The 15,419-nt window shown below is 48.2% G+C and overlaps 1 protein-coding gene across 1 annotated transcript; it reads right to left on the bottom strand.

The window, feature by feature from the left end:
• Nucleotides 1-4,865: 4,865 nt before the first annotated feature.
• On the bottom strand, nt 4,866-15,125 carry LOC110535777 (solute carrier family 28 member 3). The gene is made up of 7 exons (XM_036935576.1): nt 14,740-15,125; nt 14,472-14,640; nt 14,139-14,336; nt 13,597-13,678; nt 13,185-13,283; nt 12,974-13,088; nt 4,866-5,714 (listed from the first exon to the last, which is right to left on the bottom strand). Exons 1-7 carry the CDS (start codon nt 14,835-14,837, stop codon nt 5,669-5,671), a joined length of 807 nt encoding a protein of 268 aa, XP_036791471.1. The 5' UTR covers nt 14,838-15,125; the 3' UTR covers nt 4,866-5,668.
• Nucleotides 15,126-15,419: the final 294 nt, after the last annotated feature.

The following is a 15,419-nucleotide window of genomic DNA, read 5'->3' as shown; positions in this document are numbered from 1 at the left end:
TTCAGGGCCTCTCTAATTTCTTCCATTGACACAGGTGAATCACAAACTGAGTGGAAATCATCCTCAATTACAGGGATATAATTCTGAATGTGGCAAAGGTAGCTTTCACAGCCGCCCACCCCCCCGGCCGGTCCTGGCAATGTGACCGCAGAAACCTACCCACATCCTGGTTTACTCTCTCCACCTGCCAGTTACATTCGGGGTGAAAGCCTGAGGTGAGACTGACCGAGACCCCAGACGTTCCATGAACGCTCTCCAGACCTTGGACGTGAACTGGGGACCCCGATCAGAAACTATGTCCTCAGTCACCCCGTAGTGCCAGAAGATGTGTGTAAACAGGGCCTCCGCAGTCTGTAGGGCCGTAGCGAGACCGGACAAAGGGAGGAGACGACAAGACTTAGAAAACCGATCCATAACGACCAGAATCGTGGTGTTGCCCTGTGAGGGAGGAAGATCCGTGAAGAAGTCCACGGCTATTGTGGAATGGGTAGGGATTGTAACTTCTCTCTGGGTAGGTGCCTGGGAGCCTTGCACTGGGTGCACACCGAGCAGGAGGAAACATAAACCCTCACGTCCTTGGCCAAGGTGGACTACCAGTACTTCCCACTAAGGCAACGCACCGCCCGCCCGATGCCAGGGTGACCAAAGGAGGGTGACATGTGGGCCCAATAGATCAACCGGTCGCGGACAACAGACGGAACGTACAGAAGCCCAGCTTGACAATGGGGGGGGAGTGAGCTCTGTGCGTAATGCCCGCTCGATGTCTACGTCCAGCTCCCACACCACCGGTGCCACCAGGTAAGAGGCTGGAAGTATGGGAGTATGATCCATGGACCGCTCCTCTGTGTCAAACATCCGGGACAGTGCGTCTGCCTTAGCGTTCTGGGAACCTGGTCTGTAGGATAGAGTGAAAACAAAACGGGTAAAAAACATAGCCCACCTTGCCTGGCGAGGGTTCAGTCTCCTCGCCGCCCGGATATACTCCAGATTGCGGTGGTCAGTCCAGATAAGAAAAGGGTGTTAAGCCCCCTCAAGCCAATGTCTCCACACCTTCAGAGCCTTGACAACAGCCAACAGCTCCCGGTCCCCCACATCATATTTTTGCTCCGCCGGGCTGAGCCTCTTCTCGGTGGAGCCGAGGTAAACAAAGCCTTCAGGTGACCAAAAGCCCTGTCCGCCTCAGCCGACCACTGCAGCTGCACCGGTCCCCCCTTCAGCAGTGAGGTAATGGAAGCTGCTACCTGACCAAAACCCCGGATAAACCTCTGGTAGTAGTTGGCAAACCCTAGAAACCGCTGCACTTCCTTTACCGTGGTGGGAGTTGGCCAATTACGCACGGCTGAAATGCGGTCACTCTCCATCTCCACCCCTGAAGTGGAAATGCGGTACCCTAGGAAGGAGACGGACTGTTGGAAGAACAGACATTTCTCAGCCTTGATGTACAGGTCATGCTCCAACAGTCGACCAAGCACCCTGCGCACCAGGGACACATGATCGGAGCGTGTAGCGGAATATATCAGAATGTCGTCGATATACACCACTACAACCTGCCCATGCAGTTCCAGGAAAATCTCGTCAACAAAGACCTGGAAGACTGATGGAGCATTCATCAACCCGTAAAGCATGACGAGGTACTCATAATGCCCTGAGGTGGTACTAAATGACGTCTTCCACTCGTCCCCCTCCCGGATACGCACCAGGCTGTAAGCGCTCCTGAGATCCAGTTTTGTGAAGAAGCGCGCCTCTTGCATTGACTCGATCGCACTGGCGATGAGAGGCAGCAGGTAGCTCACTGTGATCTGATTGATCCCTCGATAGTCAATACACTGGCGCAGATCCCCATCCTTCTTCTTCACAAAAAATAAACTTGAGGAGGCAGGTAAAGTGGAGGGGCGAATGTATCACTGCCAGAGGGATTCGGAGACATATGTTTCCATAGCTGCCGTCTCCTCCTGTGACAGAGGATACACGTGACTCCTGGGAAGTGCTGCGTCTACCAGGAAATTTATCGCACAATCCCTCCATCGATGGGGTGGTAATTTAGTCGCCCTCTTCTTACAGAAGGCGAGAGACAAATTGGCATATTCTGAGGGGATGCACACGGTGGAGACCTGGTCTGGACTTTCCACCGTAGTCGCACCGATGGAAACCCCCACACACCTTCCTGGGCACTCTCGTGACCACCCCTTGAGAGCCCTCTGTTGCCACGAAATAGTGGGGTTATGACAGGCCAACCAGGGTAGGCCCAGCACCACGGGAAACGCAGGAGAATCAATAAGGAAGAGACTGATTCTCTCCTTGTGACACTCCTGCGTAACCATGTCAAGTGGAGCGGTGGCCTCCCTAATCAGCCCTGACCCTAATGGTCGACTATCTAGGGCAAGCACAGGGAAGGGCATATCCACAGGTGTGCCTGAATCTACTAGCGCCTTATGCTGGGAATGCGGGGAAAACTCAGGAAATTAAATAAACACATACATGTGAGCAACAGGGGGCTCTGGGTGAGCCTGGTACCGACTCACCTGGGGTGATACGATAGTGCCCTGCCTGCTACCTCGACTCCCTGAGCAACCCCCACAGCACCGACCAGCAGTGTGCCTTCTGAGGCCACAGATGGTGCAGGGAATGGCCCCTCCTCCAGTCGCCCTACGTGCAGCACCTCCCAGCTCCATGGGCGTCGGAGCGGAGGTGCTGGGGGATGGAACTGACAGGTCCCGATCCGGACGTCCGCGGGCAGTCAGCAGGTTGTCCAGCCGGATGGACATGTCCACCAGCTGGTCCAATTTGAGGGTGGTGTCTCGGCAGGCCAACTACCCACGGACGTCCTCGAGCAGACTGTACCTGTAATGATTGATCAGGGCCCTGACGTTCCATCCCATGCTGGTGGCCAGGGTCCAGAAGTCCAAGGCAAAATCCTGTGCGCTCCTCGTTCCCTGCCTCAGGTGAAACAGACGTTCGGCGGGTGAACTCTGCTATGGTCTACTTCACTCCATACGGCGTTGGCCCACTCGAGGGCTTTGCCTGAGTGGCAGGAGACAAGGGTGGACACACTCTCACGCCCCGAAGGAGCCGGGTGGACGGTCGCCAGGTAGAGCTCCAGCTGTAGTAGAAACCCCTGACATCCGGCAGCCGTCCCATCATACTCCCTCGGGAGCACAAGTCGAATCCTGCTGGGACCAGGTGGAAGAGGAGTGGACAGTGGGACCTGTTGTAGTGGCGCTGGTGGAGGCGCTGGAAAACCTCCTCCTCTCTCCCAACGATCCATCCTTTGCAGCACGCGATCCATGGCTGTGCCCAGATGTTGCAACATGGCCGCGTGCTGCTAAACGCGTTCCTCCACTGCAACTGGGAGGGCGTCTGGTCCTGCTGACTCCATTCTTCGGGTGAGTGATTCTGTAGCAGTCCTATGTGTAGCTGGTGTAGGGAGTCAGGCGCAGGACAGCAGGTATGAGTAATAAGGTACTTTACTAAAAAAATACAAATACACAAGGCAACAATGATAGCCCACAAACATGGACCGAATTACAATAAACAATCACTCACAAACAAACATGGGGAACAGAGGGTTAAATAATAAACAGGTAATTAGGTGAGTGAAACCAGGTGTGTAAGACTAAGATAAAATAAATGGAAAATTAAAAGTGGATCGGCGGTGGCTAGAAAGCCGGTGACCGCTGAACTCCACCCGAACAAGGAGAGGGACCGACTTCGGCGGAAGTTGTGACAGATTTTATTTTCTGGTTTCTCTTTTCAAGTGCAAAAAATAAGTGTTTCTAACCCTTTTTCAATCCATTTAGCTCTTGATCTGACAAAGGCACCCTTTGCCAAATCCATGTAAAGCTGTTCTAATTCTAAAGATTTAAATACAGACTCTTGAGATAGATGATCTTTCTTTAGAAAACTGTCACGCTTGCTCATTAAATCTTTCTCTCTTAGGTGCTTCAGCATGTTTAATGGCTTCAACTCTGACTTTATATTTGAAGAATTCCCATCTACTTCCATGACCCAAGTCTTTTCTTGCAAAAAAATCTTTGGCTAACAATTTGATGTTTCCAATGAGAATAGGATCTTTAAGTAGTGTGTGGCTAAATTTCCATTATCCTCGAATACCTTTCGATTTTTTAGTAGCCTGGAAATTCAGGGAAATCAAACGATGATCAGAAAAGGGAGCCAACTGAAGATCTACATCTCTAACAAATTGTAACAAAATGGGGGAAATTAGGAATAAATCTATTCTATATTTCCGTGACATAGTTGTTGGTCCAGGTATAACCCTTTGGATCCGGATTGAAATCACGACAGGCATCAGACAGAGATCCTTGCATAATGTTGTGACAATATTGCTATTTTGAGAGCTTTAACTCATTCTTGGAGGAAAACGATCAGCAGAGTCAGATGTTTCATTAAAATTCCCTGAAATAATTAGAAAAGCCTCTGAGTATTTGTTGGGTAAATCTTGTCATTTTCTGGTAAGTTGGGCAAAAAGGGTCTTATTTGGAGCACACATTATAAAATACACATTTGAACAGTTACTACGACTCATTTCCCATCCTGTGAAGATGTGGATTCTAGAATGTCACCTTTAACCTTGTGGATAAGTGTCAAAACACCAGCAGAATGGTTTGAATCATGACTGAAATAGGCCATGTCTCCCCATTGTGACTTCCAAAATTTCACGTCACTTTCACATGAATTAGTTCCTGAATAAAGACAAAATCTGCGTTACTGTCACGGCCATCGAAAGAAGTAGACCAAAGTGCAGCATGGTGAGCGTACATTTTCCTTTTATTTAAAATGTCGCCAACAAAACAACAAAAGAAACAACCGTGAAGCTTACAGGGCTATAGTGCTATTAACAAAAGTCAACTTCCCACAATGACAAAAGGGGAAAAGGCTGCCTAAGTATGATTCCCAATCAGATACAACGATAGACAGCTGTCCCTGATTGAGAACCATAGAAATACAAAAACATAGACAACAGAACATATAATGCCCACCCAAAATCACACCCTGACCAAACCAAATAGAGACATTAAAAGGCTCTAAGGTCAGGGCATGAAAGTTACTGTGTTTACAATGTAAAAATAAGACTTTTCTTTTTGTAAGATCTCTCAAACCCCTAGCATTCAGACTAACGATATTGAGTGAGTTGAAAACAAACTCCTGCATTAAAAAAAGAAAGACACAAACTAGATAACATATGTAGTAATGTGAACAATAAAACAGTGAACCTTGACAGTGCTCAACAATGCTCAGCTGATGTAGCGGTGGTTAACAGGATAACAAATCCCTTTTTTCAATTTTTTAGTTGGCAAGTGTTCATCAATTGTATTTCAAACTGTAAATTTACCCATGGCAGTACAGTAAATGTACTCTTGGCAGTACTCACAGTTCAAGTGTGGTTCATGTCATCAGTAATCAGTAACCAGTAATCTTTCTTCCTTCGAAGAACGCGTTTGGGCCCTTGAACCCAGCCTGCTTTCCCTCTTGTCATGCCTTCTATATAAGCGGCCACAGTTTCTCCTTGGCTGTCCGATCCTGCGGTATCAGAGCCTCTTTGATGCGGAGCTTCTTCTCGTCCAGAAACTTGTTGCCCTTGGCCATTTTCCAGATGGTGTCCCTGTGGTGGCGCATAGTGAAGCGCAGGATGACATTGCGAGGGGGTCCATCAGATCTTCGTTTCCCAAGTTGATGGGGGACCAGGAACCACCGACCTGAAAAGGGAGACATAAAAAGATAGTGAGATACGGTAGTCACTGGGAAGCTGTAACCTACACGTCACCTCGTTGACGTTGTAATTCCTCTCTGCAGGGGACAGTGTCTTAGAGTAATATGCACACGGATACAATTTCTGTGGATTACCCCGTCTTTGAGATAGAACTGCCCCCAAGCCCACCTCTGAAGCATCCACCTCCACCACAAAGGAGATCGTGGGACCTGGGTGTTTGAGCAATGGGGCAGAGGTGAAACATCCCTTGAGTAGACGGAAGGACACGTCGGCTGCTGGGCTCCACACCAACCTACGGGGACCACCCATGAGGAGAGAGGTGAGAGGGGCGGTGACTAAGCTGAAGTTCCTGATGAAACGGCGGTAGTAGTTGGAAAACCCCAAAAACCGTTGTAACCCCTTTAAGGTGGTTGGCACTGGCCATGACCTGACCGCATCAATAAGGTTATTGTCTTTCATCCTCACTCCCTGGGGACAGTTTTGGTAGCCTAAGAAGGAGACAGCCTTCTGATGAAATTGGCACTCCTCAGCCTTGAGGAACAGGTGGTTAGCCAAGAGTCGTTCCAGTACTGCTCGAACGTGAGTGATGTTATCCTCTAGGGTAGCCGAGTAGACCAGGATGTCATCGATGTACACAACCTCCTCCTGGTGTCCAAACATGTCCCTGAACACCTCGTTAACGATTGCCTGGAACACTGACGGAGCATTGGCTAAACCAAATGGCATCACCAAGAACTCGTAGTGACCAGGCATCATGCTAAATGCAGTATTCCATTCATCCCCCTCCCAGATGCGGATGAGATCGTATGCACTCTACAGGTCCAGTTTGATAAATAACCGGGCCCCCCGGGGCTGTTCTATGGCTGCCGGCACCTACGGGAGAGTGTAATGTTGAACATAATAAACGGCTCTCTATCCACCGGATGTGTACCAAACTCACTAAAAGTGGCAGTAATAAAGCCTCTCTTGAAAAAGCCAAACCTTGACCCAGAAAATATAAAAAACTATCGAATCTTCCATTCCTCTCAAAAATTTTAGAAAAGGCTGTTGCGCAACAACTCACTGCATTCCTGAAGACAAACAATGTATACGAAATGCTTCAGTCTGGTTTTAGACCCCATCATAGCACTGAGACGGCACTTGTGAAGGTGGTAAATGACATTTTAATGGCATCGGACCGAGGCTCTGCATCTGTCCTCGTGCTCCTAGACCTTAGTGCTGCTTTTGATACCATCGATCACCACATTCTTTTGGAGAGATTGGAAACCCAAATTGGTCTACACGGACAAGTTCTGGCCTGGTTTAGATCTTATCTGTCGGAAAGATATCAGTTTGTCTCTGTGAATGGTTTGTCCTATGACAAATCAACTGTAAATTTCGGTGTTCCTCAAGGTTCCGTTTTAGGACCACTATTGTTTTCACTATATATTTTACCTCTTGGGGATGTCATTCGAAAACATAATGTTAACTTTCACTGCTATGCGGATGACACACAGCTGTACATTTCAATTAAACATGGTGAAGCCCCAAAATTGCCCTTGCTAGAAGAATGTGTTTCAGACATAAGGAAGTGGATGGCTGCAAACTTTCTACTTTTAAACTCGGACAAAACAGAGATGCTTGTTCTAGGTCCCAAGAAACAAAGAGATCTTCTGTTGAATCTGACAATTAATCTTAATGGTTGTACAGTCGTCTCAAATAAAACTGTGAAGGACCTCGGCGTTACTCTGGACCCTGATCTCTCTTTTGAAGAACATATCAAGACCATTTCAAGGACAGCTTTTTTCCATCTACGTAACATTGCAAAAATCAGAAACTTTCTGTCCAAAAATGATGCAGAAAAATTAATCCATGCTTTTGTCACTTCCAGGTTAGACTACTGCAATGCTCTACTTTCCGTCTACCCGGATAAAGCACTAAATAAACTTCAGTTAGTGCTAAATACGGCTGCTAGAATCCTGACTAGAACCAAAAAATGTGATCATATTACTCCAGTGCTAGCCTCTCTACACTGGCTTCCTGTCAAAGCAAGGGCTGATTTCAAGGTTTTACTGCTACACCTACAAAGCATTACATGGGCTTGCTCCTACCTATCTCTCTGATTTGGTCCTGCCGTACATACCTACACGTACGCTACGGTCACAAGACGCAGGCCTCCTAATTGTCCCTAGAATTTTTAAGCAAACAGCTGGAGGCAGGGCTTTCTCCTATAGAGCTCAATTTTTATGGAACGGTCTGCCTACCCATGTCAGAGACGCAAACTCGGTCTCAACCTTTAAGTCTCTACTGAAGACTCATCTCTTCAGTGGGTCATATGATTGAGTGTAGTCTGGCCCAGGAGTGGGAGGGTGACCAGAGGCTCTGGAGCAACGAACCGCCCTTGCTGTCTCTGCCTGGCCGGTTCCCCTCTTTCCACTGGGATTCTCTGCCTCTAACCCTATTACAGGGGCTGAGTCACTGGCTTTACTGGGGCTCTCTCATGCCGTCCCTGGGGGGGGTGCGTCTCACCTGAGTGGGTTGAGTCACTGATGTGGTCATCCTGTCTGGGTTGGCGCCCCCCCATAAGGATGATCTTGTGTACTGGTGCGCTGGTGATGAAGAAGGGGATGTTCTCCAGATGAATGGACTCCACGTGAGGGTGAGTGGTTGGGTGATAGTTACGGATCCTAATGGACGACTATCGAGGCTTGAACCGGGAAAGGAGAGGAGAGGAGAGAGGGTATGAGATGATGTTAAGAGAGGAGGCAAGGGTCTGGTAAATAAAGTTCCCCGTGGCACCGGAATCCACTAATGCTGAAGACAGTATATAAGGGACAGTCAACTAGTGTGATGAATATCAAAATTACCACGCTGCATTTTGGTCCGATCCTTGCTACACCCCCTCTTCAGAGGAGGAGATACAAGAAAACCGTAACAGAATCACCCACTACAACAGGACCAAGTGGCGTGGTGACAGGCAGGAGCAGCGAAATCCGGATTTCTGGACATGGGAGGAGATATTGGATGGAAAAGGACCCTGGGCACAGCCTGGAGAATATCAAAAGAAGAGGCGGCGAAGGCAGAGAGGCGCTGGTATGAGGAGGCAGCACGGCGACGCGGATGGAAGCCCCAAAAATGTATTGGGGGGGAGGGCTCACAGGGAGTATGGCTACGCCAGGTAGGAGACCTGCGCAAACTTCCTGTGCTTACCGGGGGGCTAGAGAGACCGGGCAGGCACCGTGTTATGCTGTGGTGCGCACGGTGTCTCCAGTGCTGGTGCATAGCCCGGTGCGGTACATACCAGCTCCTCGTATCGGCCGGGCTAGAGTGGGCATCGAGCCAGGTAAGGTTGGGCAGGCTCGGTGCTCAAGAGCTCCAGTGAGCCTGCACGGTCCGGTCTATCCAGTACCACCTCCACGCACCAGCCCTCCGGTGACAGCTCCCTGCACCAGGCTTCCTGTGCATGTTCTCGGCCCAGTACCACCAGTGCCAGCACCACGCACCAGGCCTTCAGTGCGCTTCACCTGTCCAGCGCTGTCAGAGCCTTCCTCCTCTACAGCGCTGCCGGAGTCTCCCACCTGTCTAGCGCTGCCAGAGCCTTCCTCCTCTACAGCGCAGCCGGAGTCTCCTGCCTGTCTAGCGCTGCCAGAGCCTTCCTCCTCTCCAGCGCTGCCGGAGTCTCCCGCCTGTCCAGCGCTACCAGAGCCTTCCTCCTCTCCAGCGCTGCCGGAGTCTCCTGCCTGTCTAGCGCTGCCAGAGCCTTCCTCCTCTCCAGCGCTGCCGGAGTCTCCCGCCTGTCTAGCGCTGCCAGAGCCTTCCTCCTCTACAGCGCTGCCGGAGTCTCCCGCCTGTTCAGCGCTGCCAGAGCTGCCAGTCTGCATGGAGCAGCCAGAGATGCCAGTCTGCATGGAGCAGCCAGAGATGCCAGTCCGCATGGAGCAGCCAGAGATGCCAGTCCGCATGGAGCTGCCAGTCCGCATGGAGCAGCCAGAGCTGCCAGTCCGCATGGAGCAGCCAGAGATGCCAGTCCGCATGGAGCAGCCAGAGATGCCAGTCCGCATGGAGCAGCCAGAGATGCCAGTCCGCATGGAGCAGCCAGAGATGCCAGTCCGCATGGAGCAGCCAGAGATGCCAGTCCGCATGGAGCAGCCAGAGCCGCCAGTCCGCATGGAGCAGCCAGAGCCGCCAGTCCGCATGGAGCAGCCAGAGCCGCCAGTCCGCATGGAGCAGCCAGAGCCGCCAGTCCGCATGGAGCAGCCAGAGCCGCCAGTCAGCATGGAGCAGCCAGAGCCGCCAGTCAGCCAGGATCCGCCAGATCCGCCAGTCAGCCAGGATCCGCTATTCAGCCAGGATCTGCCAGAACTGCCAGTCAGCCAGGATCTGCCAGAGCCGCCAGTCAGCCAGGATCTGCCAGAACCACCAGTCAACCTGGATCTGCCAGTTCCATTAACCTGCCTGAGCTTCCCCTCAGTGCTGTGCTTCCCCTCAGTGCCGAGCTACCCCTCAGTCCCGAGCTACCGCTCAGTCCCGAGCTGCCCCTCAGTCCCGAGCTGCCCCTCAGTCCAGTGGGGTCCTTGGTGAGGGTTACTAGGCCAAGGTCGGCGGCGAGGGTCGCCAATCAAAGGACGCGATACAAGGGGACTAAGACTTTGTTGGAGTGGGGTCCACGTCCCGTGCCGGAGCCACCACCGTGGACAGACGCCCACCCGGACCCTCCCCTATGGGTTTAGGTGTGCGGCCGGGAGTCCGCACCTTGGGGGGGGGTTCTGTCACGCCCTGGTCTTAGTATTTTGTGTTTTCTTTATTATTTTGGTCAGGCCAGGGTGTGACATGGGTTTATTATGTGTTGTGTCTTGTTTTTTTTTAAGGTATTAGGATTGTGATATAGTAGGGTTATCTAGAATAGTCTATGGCTGTCTGGAGTGGTTCTCAATCAGAGGCAGATGTTTATCGTTGTCTCTGATTGGGAACCATATTTAGGCAGCCATATTCTTTGAGTGTTTCGTGGGTGATTGTTCCTGTCTCTGTGTTTCTTTGCACCAGTATAGGTTGTTTCAGTTTTCACGTCACGTTACGTTTATTGTTTTTGTATTGTTCGTATTTATTAGTTTATTAAACATGTATCAAAATTACCACGCTGCATTTTGGTCCTCCTCTCTTTCACCGCAAGAAAACCGTAACACTCAGGTACATTTTGTAGTATATTATAACAATCCGTGAATGGATACAAAGTTCCATCTTGAGTTGATGGTGACAGGAGTCTCATCAGGGTCAGGCAGCCAGGGAAGACCAGTCAGTGATGGAGCTGAGGTGAATTTTTGTAGATACAACACTTTATTTTCTCTGTGCAGCAAACACCGGACAAGCAAGAAGCTTCAAACTATTTTAAGGCAGTCTGACAAACCTCTAAAGTTGATTTCCAAACTGTAACAAGGGTTGATATAGGCTTTTCCTGATGACACACAACAAGTAAAACAAAAATGTGAGGAAGACCTGGGAGACGCTATTGATGATAATGAATGGATAGAGAGAGATATGTTTGAATTCCCAGTCATGTTTATATCATCCCAGACATAAATGACTGCAGTTTAAGACCATCCATAGAACGTACTATATGCCAGGGAAACTGAATATCATGCACACAAATGTAACTATTCTGCTGGAGGTGTAAAACACAAACACAGGACATGTTTGCAGACAGTGCATTTGGAAAGTATTCAGACACCTTGACTTTTTCCACATTTTGTTACGTTACAGCCTTATTCTAAAATTGATTGAATTGTTTTTTTTTTCTTCTCCTCATCAATCTACACACAATACCCCATAATGACGAAGCAAAAACTGTTTTTGAAATTTGTGCAAATATATAAAAAATATTACATATGTATTCAGACCCTTTACTCAGTACCATAAACAATTAATGAACATGCACCTGTGGAATGGTTGTTAAGACACGAACAGCTCACTGACAGTAGGCAATTAAGGTCACAGTTATGAAAACGTAGGACACTAAAGAGGCCTTTCTACTGACTCTGAAAAACACCAAAAAAAGATGCCCAGGGTCCCTGCTCATCTGCGTGGATGTGCCTTAGGCATGCTGCAAGGAGGCATGAGGACTGCAGATGTGGCCAGGGAAATAAATTGCAATGTCTGTACTGTGAGACGCCTAGACAGTGAGATGTCTTTTTTTACTGAGTTTATATTATTCAGAAGGCCCCTTATCTAGCAACAGTTACCACAAAGGGCAAATAATCCAAATGTAAAAATGTGAAAGTATGATGTAAAAGCACAATGCAGTCATTGTGAACAGTAAGCCCATGATGAACAATACACAACTGTATCGTTGCTAATTGCCTCTGTGTAACAGTGGTGAAGGGCAAACCTGTAAGATGACAGAATCCAATATTTCTTTGTTTTTCAGATATTGTGTGAGGAACTCAACCCTCTGGTTCCCTGCAGAGGAGAACGCCTGAGGGATCACGTGTTGGCCTCTCTGTGGCTGTTGGCAAACCAGGAGAGTTTTTGTGGTGTGGCCTACCGCTTTGGCCCACACGCAGGACAACAGGCTGATTTCGTGAGACATTTGAAGGACAGTGTGGCACAGCCATCAACTGATGGGCCAAACCGGCCGGATGCTACAGATGATTTTGTGAGAAGGCAAAAAAAAAAACGTACATAGTTTTTCGCTGGGATTTTTTACATTATTATGCTAATTAGATTTCTGCGGGCCGCAGACATCGACTCTAGGGTATATTATTAAGGCAGACTTCTAAAACGGAATTGAGTGAAGTAGCAGCGAATAGGGCTGTGTTCAATGATGAACAACTAATGAGCACGGAGAGCTTTTGAAGTTTGAAGAAATTAAATTATAGCCTTTCTTTCAGTCTAATAAGGGCCATTCACTTAATTTTTTAGCTTTTCGCTAGCTTTTTGTAAGTAGTTAACTGCTCTCCTCCAAGTTCAGCTGGAATTTAGCCCGAAAGGATATGATTAACGTCATTGGTTAAAGATATGACATTGAATATCAGATCTCAACAACAATTGAAGTGTTTAACCCCACCAGTACCACATCTGTATGTTGTCATGACTGCAAAAAAGACAGTGACTGAAATACTGGACATATCCATTTTGTTGTTTTAATTTGATAAAATGCGGGACATAATTGTTTGGTAGTGGGACGTGGGACAAAGGGCCAAAATGCGGTACTGTAACACACAATCTGATGGTCACCCTACCCCCGCCAACAAACATGCACACTGGTCGTACCTGTGGTAGAGCTCAGTACAGCAGGTGAGGAGCTGAGTGCTGTTAATGACTAATGTGGAGTTGAACTCTTCCTTCAGGAAGTCTTCACACAGCAGCTCTGGGATATACAACATACCTGGGAAGACACACAAACACACATACAACCATGACGTCACCACCGAGGATAATGCATGGTGACAAGTTTATAACGCACACTGTTTTTGGGGTTTACCTGCGATGCACGCTGTCATGAAGCATGCCACCGTGCCTGAGATAAGAGCTCTGATGGCACACCTGGAAATATCACCCCTCCGCTCTGGGGCCATAGCCGCTATAGCAGGTAACGTTACAAAAACGTTTGAAGAAACACTACATCAACCATTCTGCCACAGTACAGCCACAACACTCCAATGAACAGAGACCGTGTTACAGCAGGACAACATTGCAATGGTTTAACACACAGTAAAATCTTTGAAGAACCTCACAAATGAAACCTAATTCTTTCAAAATCAAAGTGGTGTCTCAACAATACTATAATATCAATAGGGACAAAAACACACTGCATTTGGAGTGCCCAGGGGCGAGGGGCGAGGGGCTAGAGGTTGATTTGAGATCCAGGATAGGACAGATGTGGCTTGACTCACAGAGGCCTCCGATCATCACACCCACAGAGCTGATGTTCGCGAAGCCACATAGAGCATACGTCACTATGGTTTCAGAGTGGACCTGGGGAACAGAAAACAACCTGGGTCTAAGTCTTTAGATATATATTCAATATGCAACAGCCAATCGTCATCCATGCAATACGCAACAAGCCATTAACATTACACGTGCAAAAGTGAAATTACCATAAATGATATGCACAAAATGTATCTGTTACTGAAGCACACAATGTTTCTTCACCAAATACAAGCAAATGCAACGATAAATCCTTGATACAGAGAGCACTCGTAATATCAGATCTGACTTGATAATATCAGAACTGATTTAGTGATTTAGTGGTCCAAAAATATTTCCACCATTTATGGAGAGTTTGATGTAGACCAATCATATTTGAAAACTTGAATAAAGAAAGTAGTCTGTGTGTGTATGTCTGTCCGTCTGTCTGTCTATCTAGGAAAAAACAGATAGCCAAATATCAATTCAGTGCCCATATTACCACTTAGTGACCCCTGACATCACTCACAGATAGGTACTGCTTAACGTCATCCACGTACTCTGGGCCTCTGTCCTCTCTCCTCTTGATGAGTTTTGCCAACCTCTCATAGGCCACAAACTCATTGAAGAAGGTCTTGTAGCCAATCAGCTCACCCACCATGAAGCTGTCCTCCAAGGCCACACCCATCAGGAAGGAGAAAGGCATGAATACGTACGAGCAGATGATCTGTCAATCAGAGAGAGAGAGAGAAAGAGAGAGGGACAGAGTGTCTTAGAGAATCATTGATTTCTATCCAGCTTGTATTTAGTGTGTCTCTGTGTCTGAGTGCTTCTATGTACATGCACACTTGTGTGTCCTCACAGAGAAGCTGAGCTGGGGGTAGTTGAACATGTTGCCCAGCCATGACAGAGCGGCATTGAGGAAAGCGAGCAGGGCCAGGAAGGCAATGAGGTTGACAGCGATGTTGTCCACCAGGACAATAGAGGAGGACGCTCCGCGAGACGCTGCCTCCAGCAGGTTACTGCCCTCCCTATACAAAACCAGAAAAGACACTCAGGCTCATATTCATTAGGCAGACATTGGTTCTTGTGTGCATACATGCGTGTATGTAGGTGTGTCAGTGTCTCACCCTGTCTCCAGTTTGAGGCCTTTCTTGGCTGTGACTTTGGGGGTCTCTGTCTCTGGCCAGAAGGTTTTGGCGATAGCCAGGGAGGCCGGGGCTGACATTACGGAGGCTGTCAGCAAGTGGGATGCTTCAATCTGTATGTGTGTGTATGTGTGTGTGTGTGTGTGTGTGTGTGTGTGTGTGTGTGTGTGTGTGTGTGTGTGTGTGTGTGTGTGTGTGTGTGTGTGTGTGTGTGTGTTGGGGGGTATATGTGTCGAATGTGAGGGGTAAGGAAGAGGTGGAGCTCAACATTTTAAAGGCCCAGTGCAGTCAAAAACATGAATTCCCTGTGTTTCATATACAGTGCATTGGGAAAGTATTTAGACCCCTAGAATTTTTCCACATTTTGTTAGGTGACAGCGTTATTCTAAAATTGATGATAAAATAAACAATTTAATAATCAATCTACACGCAATACCCCATAATAACAAAAACAGGTTTTTAGAAATATCACTTTTACATAAGTATTCAGACTGTTTACTTCTGAAGCACCTTTTGCAGCAGTCACAGACTCATATCTTCTTGGGTATGACACTACAAGCTTAGCACCCCTGTATTTGGTGAGCTTCTCTAATTCTTCTCTGCAGATCCTCTCAAGCTCTGTCAGGTTGGATAGGGAGCGTTGTTGCAAAACTATTTTCAGG

This window comes from Oncorhynchus mykiss, chromosome 11 (assembly GCF_013265735.2).
Source record: "Oncorhynchus mykiss isolate Arlee chromosome 11, USDA_OmykA_1.1, whole genome shotgun sequence".
NCBI lineage: Eukaryota > Metazoa > Chordata > Actinopteri > Salmoniformes > Salmonidae > Oncorhynchus > Oncorhynchus mykiss.
Note: the sequence above shows the minus strand (reverse complement) of the source record. Positions and strands in the feature narration are given on the sequence as shown.